Genomic DNA, 19,807 nt, shown 5'->3' on the forward strand with positions numbered 1-19,807 from the left:
AGTGAGGGGGTCCGGGGAGATTGGGAGCGGGGGAGGAGGTACAGGATTGGGTCTGAGTGAGGGGGTCCGGGGAGATTGGGAGCGGGGGAGGAGGTACAGGATTGGGTCTGAGTGAGGGGGTCCGGGGAGATTGGGAGCGGGGGAGGAGGTACAGGATTGGGTCTGAGTGAGGGGGTCCGGGGAGATTGGGTCCGGGGGAGGAGGTACAGGATTGGGTCTGAGTGAGGGGGTCCGGGGAGATTGGGAGCGGGGGAGGAGGTACAGGATTGGGTCTGAGTGAGGGGGTCCGGGGAGATTGGGTCCGGGGGAGGAGGTACAGGATTGGGTCTGAGTGAGGGGGTCCGGGGAGATTGGGAGCGGGGGAGGAGGTACAGGATTGGGTCTGAGTGAGGGGGTCCGGGGAGATTGGGAGCGGGGGAGGAGGTACAGGATTGGGTCTGAGTGAGGGGGTCCGGGGAGATTGGGTCCGGGGGAGGAGGTACAGGATTGGGTCTGAGTGAGGGGGTCCGGGGAGATTGGGAGCGGGGGAGGAGGTACAGGATTGGGTCTGAGTGAGGGGGTCCGGGGAGATTGGGAGCGGGGGAGGAGGTACAGGATTGGGTCTGAGTGAGGGGGTCCGGGGAGATTGGGAGCGGGGGAGGAGGTACAGGATTGGGTCTGAGTGAGGGGGTCCGGGGAGATTGGGAGCGGGGGAGGAGGTACAGGATTGGGTCTGAGTGAGGGGGTCCGGGGAGATTGGGTCAGGGGGAGGAGGTACAGAATTGGGTCTGAGTGAGGGGGTCCGGGGAGATTGGGTCCGGGGGAGGAGGTACAGGATTGGGTCTGAGTGAGGGGGTCCGGGGAGATTGGGTCCGGGGGAGGAGGTACAGGATTGGGTCTGAGTGAGGGGGTCCGGGGAGATTGGGACCTGGGGAGGAGGTACAGGATTGGGTCTGAGTGAGGGGGCCCGGGGTGTTTGGGAGCGGGGGAGGAGGTACGGGATTGGGTCTGAGTGAGGGGGTCCGGGGAGATTGGGTCCGGGGGAGGAGGTACAGGATTGGGTCTGAGTGAGGGGGTCCGGGGAGATTGGGTCCGGGGGAGGAGGTACAGGATTGGGTCTGAGTGAGGGGGTCCGGGGAGATTGGGTCCGGGGGAGGAGGTACAGGATTGGGTCTGAGTGAGGGGGTCCGGGGAGATTGGGAGCGGGGGAGGAGGTACAGGATTGGGTCTGTGTGAGGGGGTCCGGGGTGATTGGGAGCGGGGGAGGAGGTACAGGATTGGGTCTGAGTGAGGGGGTCCGTGGAGATTGGGAGCTGGGGAGGAGGTACAGGATTGGGTCTGAGTGAGGGGGTCCGGGGAGATTGGGTCCGGGGGAGGAGGTACAGGATTGGGTCTGAGTGAGGGGGTCCGGGGAGATTGGGAGCGGGGGAGGAGGTACAGGATTGGGTCTGAGTGAGGGGGTCCGGGGAGATTGGGAGCTGGGGAGGAGGTACAGGTTTGAGTCTGAGTGAGGGGGTCCGGGGAGATTGGGAGCGGGGGAGGAGGTACGGGATTGGGTCTGAGTGAGGGGGTCCGGGGAGATTGGGTACGGGGGAGGAGGTACAGGATTGGGTTTGAGTGAGGGGGTCCGGGGAGATTGGGAGCGGGGGAGGAGGTACAGGATTGGGTCTGAGTGAGGGGGTCCGGGGAGATTGGGTCCGGGGGAGGAGGTACGGAATTGGGTCTGAGTGAGGGGGTCCGGGGAGATTGGGAGCTGGGGAGGAGGTACAGGATTGGGTCTGAGTGAGGGGGTCCGGGGAGATTGGGTCCGGGGGAGGAGGTACAGGATTGGGTCTGAGTGAGGGGGTCCGGGGGGATTGGGAGCGGAGGAGGAGGTACAGGATTGGGTCTGAGTGAGGGGGTCCGGGGAGATTGGGTCCGGGGGAGGAGGTACAGGATTGGGTCTGAGTGAGGGGGTCCGGGGAGATTGGGAGCGGGGGAGGAGGTACAGGATTGGGTCTGAGTGAGGGGGTCCGGGGAGATTGGGAGGGGGGGAAGGAGGTACAGGATTGGGTCTGAGTGAGGGGGTCCGGGGAGATTTCATAGAAATTACAGTGCAGAAGGAGACCATTCGGCCCATCGATCGGCACCAGCTCTTGGAAAGAGCACCCTACCCAAGCCCACACCTCCGCTCTATCCGCATAACCCAGTAGCCCCACCCAACACTAAGGGCCGGGAGTGGGGGCCCGGGGGTGGGGGCTCTGAGGGTGGGGGCTCCGGGGGTGGGGGCTCCGGGGAGATTGGGAGGGGGGGGGGAAGGAGGTACAGGATTGGGTCTGAATGAGGGGGTCCGGGGAGATTGGGAGCGGGGGAGGAGCTACAGGATTGGGTACAGGTGAGGGGGTCCGGGGAAATTTCATAGATTTCATAGAATTTACAGTGCAGAAGGAGGCCATTCGGCCCATCGATCGGCACCAGCTCTTGGAAAGAGCACCCTACCCAAGCCTCCACCCTATCCGCATAATCCAGTAACCCCACCCAACACTAAGGGCCGGGGATGGCGGCCCGGGAGTGGGGGCTCCGGGGGGTGGGGGCTCCGGGGGGTGGGGGCTCCGGGGGTGGGGGCTCCGGGGGGTGGGGGCTCCGGGGGGTGGGGGCTCCGGGGTTGGGGGCTCCGGGGTTGGGGGCTCCGGGGTTGGGGGCTCCGGGGTTGGGGGATCCGGGGTTGGGATCCGGGGACATTGGGATGGGGGAGGAGGTACAGGATTGGGTCTGAGTGAGGGGGTCCGGGGGAAGAGGTACAGGATTAGGTCTGAGTGAGGGGGTCCGGGGAGATTGGGAGCAGGGGAGGAGGTACAGGATTGGGTATGGGGGACGGGGTGTAGGGAGATTGGGAGCGTGGGAGGAGGCCCGGGGGATGTGATCTTGGGGACGGGGACCGGGGAGATTGGGCTCGGCGAGTTGGGGGCCCGGCGAATGAGGGGGCCTGGGGAGTATGGGCACGGGGAGGGATGGGGCACGGGGAGGGGGGGGGGGCACGGGGAGGGGGGGCCCGGGGAGGGGGGGCCCGGGGAGGGGGGGGGGCCGGGGAGGGGGGGGTCCCGGGGAGGGGGGGGGCCTGGGGAGGGGGGGGGGGCCCGGGGAGGGGTGGGGGGGCCCGGGGAGGGGTGGGGGGGCCCGGGGAGGGGTGGGGGGGCCCGGGCAGGGGTGGGGGGCCCGGGGAGGGGGGGGCCCGGGGAGGGGGGGGGGGGGGGCCCAGGGAGGGGGGGGCCCGGTGACGGGGGGGCGTGGGGAGGGGGGCCGGGGGAGAGGGGGAGGGGGGCCCGGGGGAGGGGGGGGCCCGGGGGAGGGGGGGGGCCCGGGGGAGGGGGGGGCCCGGGGGAGGGGGGGCCCGGGGGAGGGGGGGCCTGGGGGAGGGGGGGGGCCGGGGTAGGTGGTCCCGAGGTAGGTGGTCCGGGGACATTGGGTCCGGGGCAGGGGGCCCGGGGGAGGGGGTCGGGTGGAGGGGGTCCAGGGGAGGGGGTCCGAGGCAGGGGGTCCCGAGGTAGGAGGTCCGGGGACATTGGGCCCGGGGGAGGGGGTCCAGGGGAGGGGGTCTGAGGGAGGGGGGTCCGGGGGAGGGGGTCCGGGGGATGGGGTCCGGGGGAGGGGGTCCGGGGGAGATGGTCCGGGGGAGGGCGTCCGGGGGAGGGCGTCCGGGGGAGGGCGTCCGGGGGAGGGCGTCCGGGGGAGGGCGTCCGGGGGAGGGCGTCCGGGGGAGGGCGTCCGGGGGAGGGCGTCCGGGGGAGGGCGTCCGGGGGAGGGCGTCCGGGGGAGGGCGTCCGGGGGAGGGCGTCCGGGGGAGGGCGTCCGGGGGAGGGCGTCCGGGGGAGGGCGTCCGGGGGAGGGCTTCCGGGGGAGGGCGTCCGGGGGAGGGCGTCCGGGGGAGGGCGTCCGGGGGAGGGCGTCCGGGGGAGGGCGTCCGGGGGAGGGCGTCCGGGGGAGGGCGTCCGGGGGAGGGCGTCCGGGGGAGGGGGTCCCGAGGTAGGAGGTCCGGGGGAGGAGGTACAGGAAGTCTCCTGAGGACTCTGGGGCTCTTTCTGGGGAAGGTGGGACCTCTACAGACAGGATGGTCTACATCTGAACCTGAGGGGCACAAATATCCTGGGGGGGAGATTTGTTAGTACTCTTTGGGGGGGTTTAAACTAATGCAGCAGGGGCATGCGAACCTGGATTGTAGTTTTAGGGTAAGGGAGAATGAGCGTATAGAGGTCAGGAGCACAGATTTGACGTCGCAGGAGGGGGCCAGCGTTCAGGTAGGTGGTTTGAAGTGTGTCTACTTCAATGCCAGGAGTATACGAAACAAGGTCGGGGAACTGGCAGCATGGGTTGGTCCCTGGGACTTCGATGTTGTGGCCATTTCGGAGACATGGATAGAGCAGGAACAGGAATGGATGTTGCAGGTTCCGGGGTTTAGGTGTTTTAGTAAGCTCAGAGAAGGAGGCAAAAGAGGGGGAGGTGTGGCGCTGCGAGTCAAGAGCAGTATTACGGTGGCGGAGAGGATGCTAGATGGGGACTCTTCTTCCGAGGTAGTATTGGCTGAAGTTAGAAACAGGAAAGGAGAGGTCACCCTGTTGGGAGTTTTCTATAGGCCTCCTAATAGTTCTCGGGATGTAGAGGAAAGGATGGCGAAGATGATTCTGGATATGAGCGAAAGTAACAGGGTAGTTATTATGGGAGACTTTAACTTTCCAAATATTGACTGGAAAAGATATAGTTCGAGTACAATAGATGGGTCGTTTTTTGTACAGTGTGTGCAGGAGGGTTTCCTGAAACAATATGTTGACAGGCCAACAAGAGGCGAGGCTACGTTAGATTTGGTTTTGGGTAATGAACCAGGCCAGGTTGGATTTGGAGGTAGGAGAGCACTTTGGGGACAGTGACCACAATTCGGTGACGTTTACGTTAATGATGGAAAGGGATAAGTATACACCGCAGGGCAAGAGTTATAGCTGGGGGAAGGGCAATTATGATGCCATTAGGCGTGACTTGGGGGGGATAGGGTGGAGAAGCAGGCTGCAAGTGTTGGGCACACTGGATAAGTGGAGCTTGTTCAAGGATCAGCTACTGCGTGTTCTTGATAAGTACGTACCGGTCAGGCAGGGAGGAAGGCGTAGAGCGAGGGAACCGTGGTTTACCAAAGAAGTGGAATCTCTTGTTAAGAGGAAGAAGGAGGCCTATGTGAAGATGAGGTGTGAAGTTTCAGTTGGGGCGATGGATAGTTACAAGGTAGCGAGGAAGGATCTAAAGAGAGAGCTAAGACGAGCAAGGAGGGGACATGAGAAGTATTTGGCAGGTAGGATCAAGGAAAACCCAAAAGCTTTCTATAGGTTTGCACTGAGTGCTGAATTTGGTGCTTTTTGAGTGCTATAGGAAGAGTTTGGTGACCGAGGGAGTTAGGTGAGGAGGGAGTAAGGTGCTCCTTTCATTTTGTTTCCGACATTTCCGCAAAGAGTGTGAAGAGAGCCAGGAGTTTACAGAAAGTGTAGCTGACTGGGAGCAGAGTCGGAGGGCGGAGATCTAGTTGGTCCACACAGCAGCTATATTCTGTAAGGTAAGAGGGGATGGAGGCTGGGCCAGTTGCATGCTCCTCCTGTAGGATGTGGGTGGTGAGGGATACCACCGGTATCCCCACTGACTATACCTGCGGGAAGTGCACCCAACTTCAGCTCCTCAAAGACCGTGTTAGGGAACTGGAGCTGAAGCTGGATGAACTTCGGATCATCCGGGAGGCAGAGGGGGTGATTGAGAAGAGTTACAGGGAGGTAACCACACCCAAGGTACAGGACAAGAATAGCTGGGTTACAGTCAGGGGGAAAAAAACAAACAGGCAGACAGTGCAGGGATCCCTCGTGGCCGTTCCCCTTCAAAACAAGTATACCGTTTTGGATGCTGTTGGGGGGGATGACCTACCGGGGGAAGGCCCTAGCGGCCAGGTCTCTGGCACTGAGTCTGGCTCTGGGGCTCAGAAGGGAAGGGGGGAGAATAGAAAAGCAATAGTTGTAGGAGATTCAACGGTTAGGGGAATAGATAGGAGATTCTGTGGTCGCGAGCGAGACTCCCGGAAGGTATGTTGCCTCCCGGGTGCCAGGGCCAGGGATGTCTCGGATCGTGTCTTCAGGATCCTTAAGGGGGAGGGGGAGCAGCCAGAAGTCGTGGTGCACATTGGTACCAACGACATAGGTAGGAAAAGGGGTGTGGAGGTAATAAACAAGTTTAGGGAGTTAGGCTGGAAGTTAAAAGCCAGGACAGACAGAGTTGTCATCTCTGGTTTGTTGCCGGTGCCACGTGATAGCGAGGCTAGGAATAGGGAGAGAGTGCAGCTGAACACGTGGCTGCAGGAATGGTGTAGGAGGGAGGGCTTCAGGTATTTGGATAATTGGAGCGCATTCTGGGGAAGGTGGGACCTGTACAAGCAGGACGGGTTGCATCTGAACCAGAGGGGTACCAATATCCTGGGAGGGAGGTTTTCTAGTACTCTTCGGGAGGGTTTAAACTAATTTGGCTGGGGAATGGGAACCGGATTTGTAGTCCAGCAACTAAGGTAGCCGATATTCAGGATGCCAAAGCATGTAATGAGGCAGTGGGGAAGGGAACACTGACAAAGGAGAGTACTTGCAGGCACGGAGATGGGCTGAAGTGTGTATACTTCAACGCAAGAAGCATCAGGAATAAGGTGGGTGAACTTCAGGCATGGATCGGTACTTGGGACCGTGGTGGCCATCACGGAAACTTGGATAGAAGAGGGGCAGAAATGGTTGTTGGAGGTCCCTGGTTATAGACGATTCAATAAGATTAGGGAGGGTGGTAAAAGAGGTGGGGGGGGTGGCATTATTAATTAGAGATAGTATAACAGCTGCAGAAAGGCAGTTCGAGGAGTATCACCCTATTGAGGTAGTATGCGTTGAAGTCAGAAATAGGAAAGGAGCAGTCACCTTGTTAGGAGTTTGCTATAGGCCCCCCAATAGTAGCAGAGATGTGGAGGAATAGATTGGGAAACAGATTTTGGAAAGGTGCAGAAGTCATAGGGTAGTAGGCATGGGCAACTTTAACTTCCCAAATATTGAGTGGAAACTCTTTAGATCAAATAGTTTGGATGGGGTGGTGTTTGTGCAGTGTGTCCAGGAAGCTTTTCTAACACAGTATGTAGATTGTCCGACCAGAGGAGGGGCAATATTGGATTTAGTACTGGGTAATGAACCAGGGCAAGTGATAGATTTGTTAGGGGGGGAGCATTTTGGAGATAGTGACCACAATTCTGTGACTTTCACTTTAGTAATGGAGAGGGATAGGTACGTGCAACAGGGCAAGGTTTACAATTGGGGGAAGGGTAAATACGATGTTGTCAGACAAGAATTGAAGTGCATAAGTTGGGAACATAGGCTGGCAGGGAAGGACACAAGTGAAATGTGGAACTTGTTCAAGGAACAGGTGCTACGTGTCCTTGATATGTATGTCCCTGTCAGGCAGGGAAGAGATGGTCGAGTGAGGGAATCATGGTTGACAAGAGAGGTTGAATGTCTTGTTCAGAGGAAAAAGGTGACTTATGTAAGGCTGAGGAAACAAGGTTCAGACAGGGCATTGGAGGGATACAAGATAGCCAGGAGGGAACTGAAGAAAGGGATTAGGAGAGCTAAGAGAGGGCATGAACAATCTTTGGCGGGTAGGATCAAGGAAAACCCCAAGGCCTTTTACACATATGTGAGAAATATGAGAATGACTAGAGTGAGGGTAGGTCCGATCAAGGACAGTAGCGGGAGATTGTGTATTGAGTCTGAAGAGATAGGAGAGGTCTTGAATGAGTACTTTTCTTCTGTATTTACAAATGAGAGGGGCGATATTGTTGGAGAGGACAGTGTGAAACAGATTGGTAAGCTCGAGGAAATACTTGTTAGGAAGGAAGATGTGTTGGGCATTTTGAAAAACTTGAGGATAGACAAGTCCCCCGGGCCTGACGGGATATATCCAAGGATTCTATGGGAAGCAAGAGATTAAATTGCAGAGCCGTTGGCAATGATCTTTTCGTCCTCACTGTCAACAGGGGTGGTACCAGGGGATTGGAGAGTGGCGAATGTCGTGCCCCTGTTCAAAAAAGGGACTAGGGATAACCCTGGGAATTACAGGCCAGTTAGTCTTACTTCGGTAGTAGGCAAAGTAATGGAAAGGGTACTGAAGGATAGGATTTCTGAGCATCTGGAAAGACACTGCTTGATTAGGGATAGTCAGCACGGATTTGTGAGGGGTAGGTCTTGCCTTACAAGTCTTATTGAATTCTTTGAGGAGGTGACCAAGCATGTGGATGAAGGTAAAGCAGTGGATGTAGTGTACATGGATTTTAGTAAGGCATTTGATAAAGTTCCCCATGGTAGGCTTATGCAGAAAGTAAGGAGGCATGGGATAGTGGGATATTTGGCCAGTTGGATAACGAACTGGCGAACCGATAGAAGTCAGAGAGTGGTGGTGGATGGTAAATATTCAGCCTGGATCCCAGTTACCAGTGGCGTACCGCAGGGATCAGTTCTGGGTCCTCTGCTGTTTGTGATTTTCATTAATGACTTGGATGAGGGAGTTGAAGGGTGGGTCAGTAAATTTGCAGACGATACGAAGATTGGTGGAGTTGTGGATAGTAAGGAGGGCTGTTGTCAGCTGCAAAGAGACTTAGATAGGATGCAGAGCTGGGCTGAGAAGTGGCAGATGGAGTTTAACCCTGAAAAGTGTGAGGTTGTCCATTTTGGAAGGACAAATATGAATGCGGAATACAGGGTTAACGGTAGAGTTCTTGGCAATGTGGAGGAGCAGAGAGATCTTGGGGTCTATGTTCATACATCTTTGAAAGTTGCCACTCAAGTGGATAGAGCTGTGAAGAAGGCCTATGGTGTGCTCGCGTTCATTAACAGAGGGATTGAATTTAAGAGCCGTGAGGTGATGATGCAGCTGTACAAAACTTTGGTAAGGCCACATTTACTGTGTACAGTTCTGGTCGCCTCATTTTTGGAAGGATGTGGAAGCTTTGGAAAAGGTGCAAAGAAGATTTACCAGGATGTTGCCTGGAATGGAGAGTAGGTCTTACGAGGAAAGGTTGAGGGTGCTAGGCCTTTTCTCATTAGAACGGAGAAGGATGAGGGGTGACTTGATCGAGGTTTATAAGATGATCAGGGGAATAAATAGAGTAGACAGTCAGAGACTTTTTCCCCGGGTGGAACAAACCATTACAAGGGGACATAAATTTAAGCTGAAAGGTGGAAGATATAGGAGGGATATCAGAGGTAGGTTCTTTACCCAGAGAGTAGTGGGGGCATGGAATGCACTGCCTGTGGATGTAGTTGAGTCGGAAACATTAGGGACCTTCAAGCAGCTATTGGATAGGTACATGGATTACGGTAAAATGATATAGTGTAGGTTTATTTGTTCTTAAGGGCAGCACGGTAGCATTGTGGATAGCACAATTGCTTCACAGCTCCAGGGTCCCAGGTTCGATTCCGGCTTTGGTCACTGTCTGTGCGGAGTCTGCACGTCCTTCCCGTGTGTGCGTGGGTTTCCACCGGGTGCTCTGGTTTCCTCCCACAGTCCAAAGATATGCGGGTTAGGTGAATTGGCCAATGATAAATTGCCCTTAATGTCCAAAATTGCCCTTGGTGTTGGGTGGGGGTGTTGAGTTTGGGTAGGGTGCTCTTTCCAAGAGCCGGTGCAGACTCAAAGGGCCGAATGGCCTCCTTCTGCACTGTAAATTCAATGATAATCTATGATTAATCTAGGACAAAGGTTCGGCACAACATCGTGGGCCGAAGGGCCTGTTCTGTGCTGTATTTTCTATGTTCTATGTTATAGGTATGTCAGGAATAAGCGAATGACTCGGGAAAGAGTAGGACCAGTCAAGGTCAGGGATGGGAAGTTGTGTGTGGAGTCTGAAGAGATCGGCGAGATACTAAATGAATATTTTTCGTCAGTATTCACTCAGGAAAAAGATAATGTTGTGGAGGAGAATGCTGAGACCCAGGCTATTAGAATAGATGGCATTGAGGTACGTAGGGAAGAGGTGTTGGCAATTCTGGACAGGCTGAAAATAGATAAGTCCCCAGGGCCTGATGGGATTTATCCTAGGATTCTCTGGGAGGCCAGGGAAGAGATTGCTGGACCTTTGGCTTTGATTTTTATGTCATCATTGGCTACAGGAATAGTGCCAGAGGACTAGAGGATAGCAAATGTGGTCCCTTTGTGCAAAAAGGGGAGCAGAGACAACCCCGGCAACTATAGACCGGTGAGCCTCACGTCTGTAGTGGGTAAAGTCTTGGAGGGGATTATAAGAGACAAGATTTATAATCATCTAGATAGGAATAACATGATCAGGGATAGTCAGCATGGCTTTGTGAAGGGTAGGTCATGCCTCACAAACTTTATCGAGTTCTTTGAGAAGGTGACTGAACAGGTAGACGAGGGTAGAGCAGTTGATGTGGTGTATATGGATTTCAGTAAAGCGTTTGATAAGGTTCCCCATGGTAGGCTATTGCAGAAAATACGGAGGCTGGGGATTGAGGGTGATTTAGAGATGTGGATCAGAAATTGGCTAGCTGAAAGAAGACAGAGGGTGGTGGTTGATGGGAAATGTTCAGAATGGAGTTCAGTTACAAGTGGCGTACCACAAGGATCTGTTCTGGGGCCGTTGCTGTTTGTCATTTTTATCAATGACCTAGAGGAGGGCGCAGAAGGGTGGGTGAGTAAATTTGCAGACGACACTAAAGTCGGTGGTGTTGTCGACAGTGTGGAAGGATGTAGCAGGTTCCAGAGGGATATAGATAAGCTGCAGAGCTGGGCTGAGAGGTGGCAAATGGAGTTTAATGTAGAGAAGTGTGAGGTGATTCACTTTGGAAGGAATAACAGGAATGCGGAATATTTGGCTAATGGTAAAGTTCTTGGAAGTGTGGATGAGCAGAGGGATCTAGGTGTCCATGTACATAGATCCCTGAAAGTTGCCACCCAGGTTGATAGGGTTGTGAAGAAGGCCTATGGAGTGTTGGCCTTTATTGGTAGAGGGATTGAGTTCCGGAGTCAGGAAGTCATGTTGCAGCTGTACAAAACTCTGGTTCCGCCGCATTTGGAGTATTGCGTACAGTTCTGGTCACCGCATTATAGGAAGGACGTGGAGACTTTGGAGTGGGTGCAGAGGAGATTTACCAGGATGTTGCCTGGTATGGAGGGAAAATCTTATGAGGAAAGGCTGATGGACTTGAGGTTGTTTTCGTTGGAGAGAAGGTTAAGAGGGGACTTAATAGAGGCATACAAAATGATCAGGGGGTTAGATAGGGTGGACAGTGAGAGCCTTCTCCCGCGGATGGAAATGGCTGGCACGAGGGGACATAGCTTTAAACTGAGGGGTAATAGATATAGGACAGAGCTCAGAGGTAGGTTCTTTACGCAAAGAGTGGTGAGGCCGTGGAATGCCCTACCTGCAACAGTAGTGAACTCGCCAACATTGAGGGCATTTAAAAGTTCATTGGATAAACATATGGATGATAATGGCATAGTGTAGGTTAGATGGCTTTTGTTTCGGTGCAACATCGTGGGCCGAAGGGCCTGTACTGCGCTGTATTGTTCTATGTTCTATGACTCGAGCTCGCACCTGGTGATGTAGTTTCCGACGGAGGCCCAGAGTGGAACAATGGCTGCTCCAATGGCAACAGCCGATGGGACCAACGTGTAGTATCGTTCCCAGTAATTGGTGGATACAAAGAGAGCATAAATTCCGATGGCGAGGAACATCATCCATTTGGTCCCGAGGAATCTGTAATGGAGAGGAGACAACCGAGATTACTCCCAGCAGAATAAGTAACTACCTGAGGCGATGTGGGCCATCAGCAGCAGCTGAACTGTATTCAAACACACCCTGTAACTCATGGCCCGGCCTATCCCTCACTCTACCATTACCACCAAGCCCGGGACCAACCCTGCTTCAATGAAGAGTGTCGGTGAGTAAGCCAGGAGCTCGAACAGACATATCGAACAACGAGCTGTCAAACTGGTGAAGCTACAACACAGGACTACCTCTGTGCCAAACAGCATAAGCAGCAAGTGATGGACAGAGCCAAGCGATTCCCCAACAAACACATCCAATCTCCTCTCTGAGGTTCTGCCACATGCAACCGTGAATGGTGGTTGCCAATTCAACAACTCACTGGAGGAGGAGGCTCCACAGATCTCCCCATCCTCAATGATGGAAGAGCCCAGCACATCAGCAGAAAAGGCAAGGCTGAGGCATTCGCAGCCATCTTCAGCCAGACGTGCCGAGTGGGTGATCCATTTCAGCCTCCTCCAGAGATCCCCAGCATCACAGAGGTCAGTCTGCAGCCAATACGATTTGCTCCACGTGACATCAAGAAATGGTTGAATTCATGAATACGGCAAAGGCAATGGGCCCGGACAATATCCGGGCAATAGTACAGAAGACTTGTGCTCCTGAATTGGGCGCACCCCTAGCCAAGCTGTTCCAGTACAGCTGCAACACTGGTATCTACCCAGCAATGTGGAAAATTGCCCAGGTATGTCATGTACACAGGAAACAGGACAAATCAAACCCAGCCAATTACTGCCCCATCAGTCTACTCTCCATCATCAGTACGTGATGGAAGGAGTCATCAACAGGGCTATCGAACGGCACTTACTCGGCAATAACCTGCTCACGGACGCTCAGTTTGGGTTCCGCCAGGGTCACTCAGCTCCTGACCTCATTACAACCTTGGTTCAGACATGGACAAAAGAGCTGAATGATAGAGAAGAGGTGAGGCACCAGCCCAGTCCTTCATGTTATACGTTTTAGTTACCGTTGTATGAAGAGTCAAAAGTCCAGTTCCTTTTCACCAAACACCATTTATTTCACTTCTACAGCCTCTGCACAAAACTCTTAACACACCACCTGACACAAGGGCCACCTGAAATGAAATGAAAATCGCTTGTCACGAGTAGGCTTCAATGAAGTTACTGTGAAAAGCCCCTAGTCGCCACATTCCGGCGCCTGTCCGGGGAGACTGGTACGGGAATTGAACCGTGCTGCTGGCCTGCCTTGGTCTGCTTTAAAAGCCAGCGATTAGCCCAGTGAGCTAAACCAGCCCCAGCTGGAAGCCCCTTTACATATCAGTGTCAATCATTGGATACGTAACATAAATGAGACAACTAATTGCAATGTCTCTTCATGCATTACTTAACTCTTAACCCATCACTTCACAGTCTCCCCTTGGAGAAAAAAATAATTAGGTGAAAACAAAATTTCAAGAAACTCAAAAACACATGATTTCCCCCCTTTCTTTTCAAATTGTTTTTTTTTTTTAAAAAGAAAATCATTAACAATATCCAAAAGTTACATTTCTGTCAAGATCTGAGATATATAAAAGGCCATATCCACCGCCTCTACAAAGCTTAACGTCTCAGCAGCCAAAGTGCTTTCGACCACTTTCCTTATTTTCTTTGTTTCCCACACAAGAGGGCAACATTTACCATTGTTCCCAAAGAGGAAAATTATAAAACCTGTGCTCGATTTGCATAAGATGCATCACTATAAACTATGAATTTCAAGTGCCTGAAGGTCACCTAAAACTGGGAACCTCAAAACACACTCCTGCATTTTTAGTTTGGCCAAACGCTTTATTTGCTCTTTTATGTCTTCCACTTTGGGATCATTCATTTTTGTCCTCAACTTGAAGACAAAAACTCACGTCCGGTCTAGTCTGTCTACCTAACCAATTCAGTTGCCCAATTAAACTTCGCAGTTTCTCTTTTTCCATCTTTGAAACCATTGCGTCTTTTTGTGAAACCCGGCCACGACTAATTGCTATTGGGCTGATGCTTTCCAAATAAGATTGCGGACATAAAGTTGCCCCTAACTTAGTCTATCCAATTTCCAGTCCAATATATTTAAATGCACCGGAAGCCTGACTTCCAACCCTGAATTCTTTCCTCAAACCAGAGATTACAATAGCTTCGAAATCACTAGTCCCACCCCACAATAATTATTTGACCTGCATCATAAAGATGCCAGAAAGGTTCCTTTTTCAGTGCCAGTAAAACATTACCGGATCTGCTTTCGACTGGCAACAGCCCAACTTTAACAAAACTGATCTTACTGAAAAATACCAGACTCTAGATGCAACATTTAAACCACATACACATTTGTTCAACTTCCAGAGTACCCCTTCTGTGTTAGCTGCTTCTTTAGGAGGACGGAGAAAAATGTCTCTCTGGAGCTGATGCCCCTGCAAGAAGGCAGCTTTCATATCTATAGATTCGCATTCCCATGCCTTTGTGGCTAAAAGAAGATCTTCAAAATTAACCTTTCCTGCTGTAGGTGAATCTGCCCTTAAATCCTGATCTTCTAAGCTTTCTTCAAATCCCCTTGCCACAAGCCTGGCCTTTGCCTTACAAGTTCCATCCGGAAGAACCTTTTCCGTGCAAATCCATCTGTGGGATCGAGCTCTTTGTCCCCTATCCAGTACTTCCATGTATACCCCAAATTCACTCCAACTATGCAGTTCTTGCTGTTCAGCATCTTTGATAACTTTTCATATAATTTATTGGAAGCCACCAAAATCTCACGTGCATGTGGGCTTCTACTCCTATTAGTATCATGTTCCGAGACCTTGATAAACTACGTCCCCTCTCCCGCCTGGTATCTTGTTCTGTACTGCTGCTGCTTGATCTTTCCTATCTGCTCTGGGATGTCCTTTCAAAATTCTCGACCTTTTCCTGCGGACCTGTTCAGTAACCGATGTACATAAGAACTAGGAACAGGAGTAGGCCATCTGGCCCCTCGAGCTTGCTCCGCCATTTAATGAGATCATGGCTGATCTTTTTCTTAAAAACGTTTAAAGAAGGAGCCTCAACTGCTTCACTGGGCAAGGAATTCAAGAGATTCACAACCCTTTCGGTGAAGAAGTTCCTCCTAAATTCAGTCCTAAATCTACTTCCCCTTATTTTGAGGCTATGTCCCCTAGTTCTGCTTTCCCCGACCAGTGGAAACAACCTGCCCGCATCTTTCCTATCTATTCCCTTCATAATTTTATATGTTTCAATAAGATCCCCCCCCGCATCCTTCTAAACTCCAGAGTACAGTCCCAGTCTACTCAACCTCTCGTCATAATCTAATCCCCTCAACTCTGGGATCAACCTAGTGAATCTCCTCTGCACTCCCTCCAGTGCCAATATGTCCTTTCTCAGGTAAGGAGACCAAAACTGAACACAATACTCCAGATGTGGCCTCACCAACACCTTATACAATTGCAGCATAACCTCCCTAGTCTTGAACTCCATCCCTCTAGCAATGAAAGACAAAACTCGAGTAGCCTTCTTCATCACCTGTTGCACCTGCACATCAACTTTCTGCGACTCATGCACTAGCACACCCAGGTCCCTCTGCACAGCAGCATGTTTTAACATCTTACCGTTTAAATAATAATCCATTCTGCTGTTATTCCACCCAAAATGGATAGCCTCACACTGGGCAACATTGAATTCCATCTGCCAGACCCTAGCCCATTCACCTAACCTATCCAAATCCTTCTGCAGACTTCCGGTATCCTCTGCACGTTTTGCTTTGCCACTCATCTTAGTGTCGTCCGCAAACTTTGACACATTGCACTTGGTCCCGAAATCCAAATCGTCTATGTAAATTGTGAACAACTGCGGGCCCAACACAGATCCTTGAGGAACCCCACTAGTTACAGGTTGCCAACCAGAGAAACACCCATTTATCCCCACTCTTTGCTTTCTGTTAGTTAACCAATCCTCTACCCATGCTACCACTTTACCCTCAATGCCATGCATCTTTATTTTATGCAGCAACCTTTTGTGTGGCACCTTGTCAAAAGCTTTCTGGAAATCCAGAGAGACCACATCCATTGGCTCCCCGTTATCTACTGCACTGGTAACGTCGTCAAAAAATTCTACCAAATTAGACAGACACGACCTACCCTTTGTGAACCCATGCTGCGTCTGCCCAATGGGACAATTTCCCTCCAGGTGCCCCGCTATTTCCTCCTTAATGATAGATTCCAGCATTTTCCCGACAACCAAAGTTAAGCTTACCGGCCTATAATTACCCGCTTTCTGCCGACCTTTTTTAAACAGTGGTGTCACGTTTGCTACTTTCCAATCCTATCTGAACTGGCACTGCGTTTCTGTGGCCTCCATTTTTGAACTTTGTGCTCCCAATCCATTGTCTTAACTCCCTCCCCTGAATGTTTATACTTTTCAGTGGCCTTCCCTGCTCTAATAACAGTTGCATCCTTCGATTGACTAGACCCTTCAGGCAAGTATGTCACCTTTGTACCAATTTTTGGTAGTTGTTCTTTCGGGAAAATGGCCTTATCCCAGATCTTAAGCCACAATGTTGTTAAAATCCCTGGCCAAAGGTAGGGTTACTATCGGTTGTGCTGTTGTCCTTCTGTACTTCCTACAAACTTCACAGCGATCACTAACCTGTTCTATTAGCTTAGTATAGTCTTCATCCCTTACCCCTGCATCCTTTAATAAATTTTTCAGCCTCCGAGGAGACGGATGTGCAAACTGCCTCTGCAGTTTTAATACAACAAGCTTTTTATCAGCGAAAGTCCCATTTTCAACTGCCATTAACACATCCTTAACCACTCTACTTGAAATATTATTTGTCAGTAATGGAATACAATAGTGTCCCGACTGTGTAAATTGTAAGTCCACCGTCTTTCCAAAAACTGTTGCCTTATCCTATTCCATATCCAGTTTCATGTGTACTTTCTTAATCGACGGTCTGCTCAGAAGCAAAGGTATCTCACTTGACACAACATCCGTGCTAATGAAATGATTCACTCCGGCAATATTGCAATTAGAATCATAGAATTTACAGTGCAGAAGGAGGCCATTCAAGGGATCACCACTCTTTTCAGCGACTTCAGAGTATTATCATCCCCAAACCTGAAACTTGTGGAGCTTTCAAATTCCTTAACCTTACGACTTTCAGCATTCAAGGAGTCCAGGTAACATTTTCACCAGTCAATTCCACACACAGTAGATGTGCAGCCACTGTCCAATACAGCACCGTTGAAGGATTCTGCAACCAACACCCTCATTACCGGCGTAAAACTGCTTGTCAATAGGACAATGTCTTCTCTCTGAACACTATCTTTTTCCTCTTCTGACTCTTCCGTGTCATGTGTCGCTTCAAACACTCTATCATAATGTTTTGGACAGTTGAAGACATAATGGTATTGAGAGTCACCTCGAAAACATCGATTTATCATGCCCCGTGCATTTCTGGGGTTCATCTTCCTATTGTAAGTTCTAACATTTCTGTCTTCTGGGTTTCTGACTTCATAATTTCCTTGTCTCGATCTCCTTCTATAGTCTTGGGCCCTGTTCATAGCCGTACAATTTTGCCATCCTGTTAGTAGTGTATCTTCCATATTCTGCTTTATAGCAGGCTGACCTATTTGAGTCATCAGAATCAAATGTTTCCCCAGAAACTTCTTTAAAGTTTTTGTCATCTGATCGAATAAGGTATCCTCATCTGTAAACTGAACTCCTGTCAAAACCAGGAGCCTATCCACTCTAGCACAGTCAAGTAATTTAAAGGCCAACACAGACTGTGGAAATTCCAGGTTGTATTTCTGCAGCAGTTTCTGTGATATACATAAATGATCTGGACGAAGGTATAGGTAGTCTGATTAGCAAGTTTGCAGATGATACTAAGATTGGTGGAGTTGCAGATAGCGAGGATACAGCAAAATATAGATAGATTGGAGAGTTGGGCAGAGAAATGGCAGATGGAGTTCAATCCAGGCAAATGCGAGGTGATGCATTTTGGAAAATCTAATTCAAGGGCGGACTATACGGTCATTGGAAGAGTCCTGGGAAAATTGATGTACAGAGAGATCTGGGAGTTCAGGTCCATTGTACCCTGAAGGTGGCAACGCAGGTCGATAGAGTGGTCAAGAAGGCATACAGCATGCTTACCTTCATCGGACGGGGTATTGAGTACAAGAGTTGGCAGGTCATGTTTCAGTTGTATAGGACTTTGGTTAGGCCACATTTGGAATACTGCGTGCAGTTCTGGTCGCCACATTACCAGAAGGATGTGGATGCTTTAGAGAGGGTGCAGAGGAGGTTCACCAGGATGTTGCCTGGTATGGAAGGGGCTAGCTATGAAGAAAGGTTGAGTAGATTAGGATTGTTTTCGTTGGAAAGACGGAGGTTGAGGGGGGACCTGATTGAGGTGCACAAAATTATGAGAGGTATGGACAGGGTGGATAGCAACAAGCTTTTTCCAAGTGTGGGGGTGTCAATTACAAGGGGTCACGATTTCAAGGTGAGAGGGGGAAAGTTTAAGGGAGATGTGCGTGGAAAGTTTTTTACGCTGAGGGTGGTGGGTGCCTGGAACGCTTTGCCAGCGGAGGTGGTAGAGGCGGGCACGATAGCATCACTTAAGATGCATCGACAGATATATGAATGGGTGGGGAACAGGGGAAGTAGATCATTGGAAAATAGGTGACAGGTTTAGATAAAGGATCTGGATCGGCGCAGGCTGGGAGGGCCGAAGGGTCTGTTCCTGTGCTGTAATTTTCTTTGTTCTTTTTTTTCTATAGATTGTAACAGAGTAGCCAGACTTTCTTCTGAGTCTAACTCTTCCAATTCCAGCTCAGAAAGCACTTTGTTTCGGATTTTACTGCCATATGGTAGAGAAAGAGCCAATGCCACACCTGGTTTTCTCTTTCCCAAAGCAGTGACCTTAGTCCACATAACTACTGCACTTCTCCATTGGTCGTACGATCCCCTTTCAGAAAATAAGGGGGGATAGTCATATCCAGCCATCTTTATCCTGGGTTCAGCCATGCATCTGGTTTTTTTTCCCTTCTCACTCACTCCAAGGTTTGATCAGGAAAAGTTGTATCTTTCAAACCTGCACATCTGCACCACTACCGCCCTCTGCTACCAATTGTTATACGTTTTAGTTACCGTTGTATGAAGAGTGTAAATTCCTGTTCCTTTTCACCAAACACCATTTATTTCACTTCTACAGCCTCTGCACAAAACTCTAACACATCACCCGACAGAGGCCACCTGAAACCCTTTACATATCGGTGTCAATCATTGGATACTTAACATAAATGAGACAATGAATTGTAATGTCTCTTAATGCATTACTTAACACTTCATTAAACTTGATGATCAGCCATGATTATACTGAATGGTGCAGCAGGCTCGAAGGGTCGAATGGCCTCCTCCTGCATCTACCTTCTATGCTTCTATGTCGCACCCAGCCTTACACGTGGCACTGAAAGATCTAGTGCCTGGCACATCTTGCCAGCTGTGGGCACCCTCTCGCACCCGGGGTCTCGGAATCACCTGATGAGGACGGGGGTGTAGAGGAGGGCCACGATCGGGGTGACATTAATCCCCATCAGCATCTTCTTGTCGATGTCCTCCAATTCCATGTTCCCGTACTTCACCTCCCGATAAGTCTCATCGTAATGGAGGATCAACTGCATCTGGAGCAAACCTGGAGAGAGAGAGAGAGAGAGAGAGTGACTGCGTGAGAGTGAGAGAGAGAGAGAGGGAGTGAGTGTGAGAGAGGGAGTGTGAGAGAGAGAGAGAGGGAGTGAGAGAGAGAGGGAGTGAGAGAGAGAGAGGGAGTGTGGGTGAGAGAGAGAGGGAGTGAGAGAGAGACCGGGAGGGAGAGAGAGAGAGAGAGGGAGGGAGGGAGTGAGAGAGAGAGAGGGAGGGAGGGAGAGAGAGAGGGAGGGAGGGAGAGAGAGAGGGAGGGAGGGAGAGAGAGAGGGAGGGAGGGAGAGAGAGA

The 19,807-nt window shown here is 51.4% G+C and overlaps 1 protein-coding gene across 1 annotated transcript in view; it reads right to left on the reverse strand.

Moving 5' to 3' along the window:
- The window catches only part of unc93b1 (unc-93 homolog B1, TLR signaling regulator), a 484,953-nt gene that overhangs the window by 177,838 nt on the left and 287,308 nt on the right, over positions 1-19,807 (reverse strand). The window contains 2 exon segments of the mRNA XM_072486118.1: positions 11,615-11,776; positions 19,357-19,510. Coding sequence (XP_072342219.1) covers positions 11,615-11,776; positions 19,357-19,510 — 316 coding nt within the window.

The sequence above is a fragment of the Scyliorhinus torazame genome, chromosome 20, assembly GCF_047496885.1.
Source record: "Scyliorhinus torazame isolate Kashiwa2021f chromosome 20, sScyTor2.1, whole genome shotgun sequence".
Classification (NCBI taxonomy): Eukaryota; Metazoa; Chordata; class Chondrichthyes; order Carcharhiniformes; family Scyliorhinidae; genus Scyliorhinus; species Scyliorhinus torazame.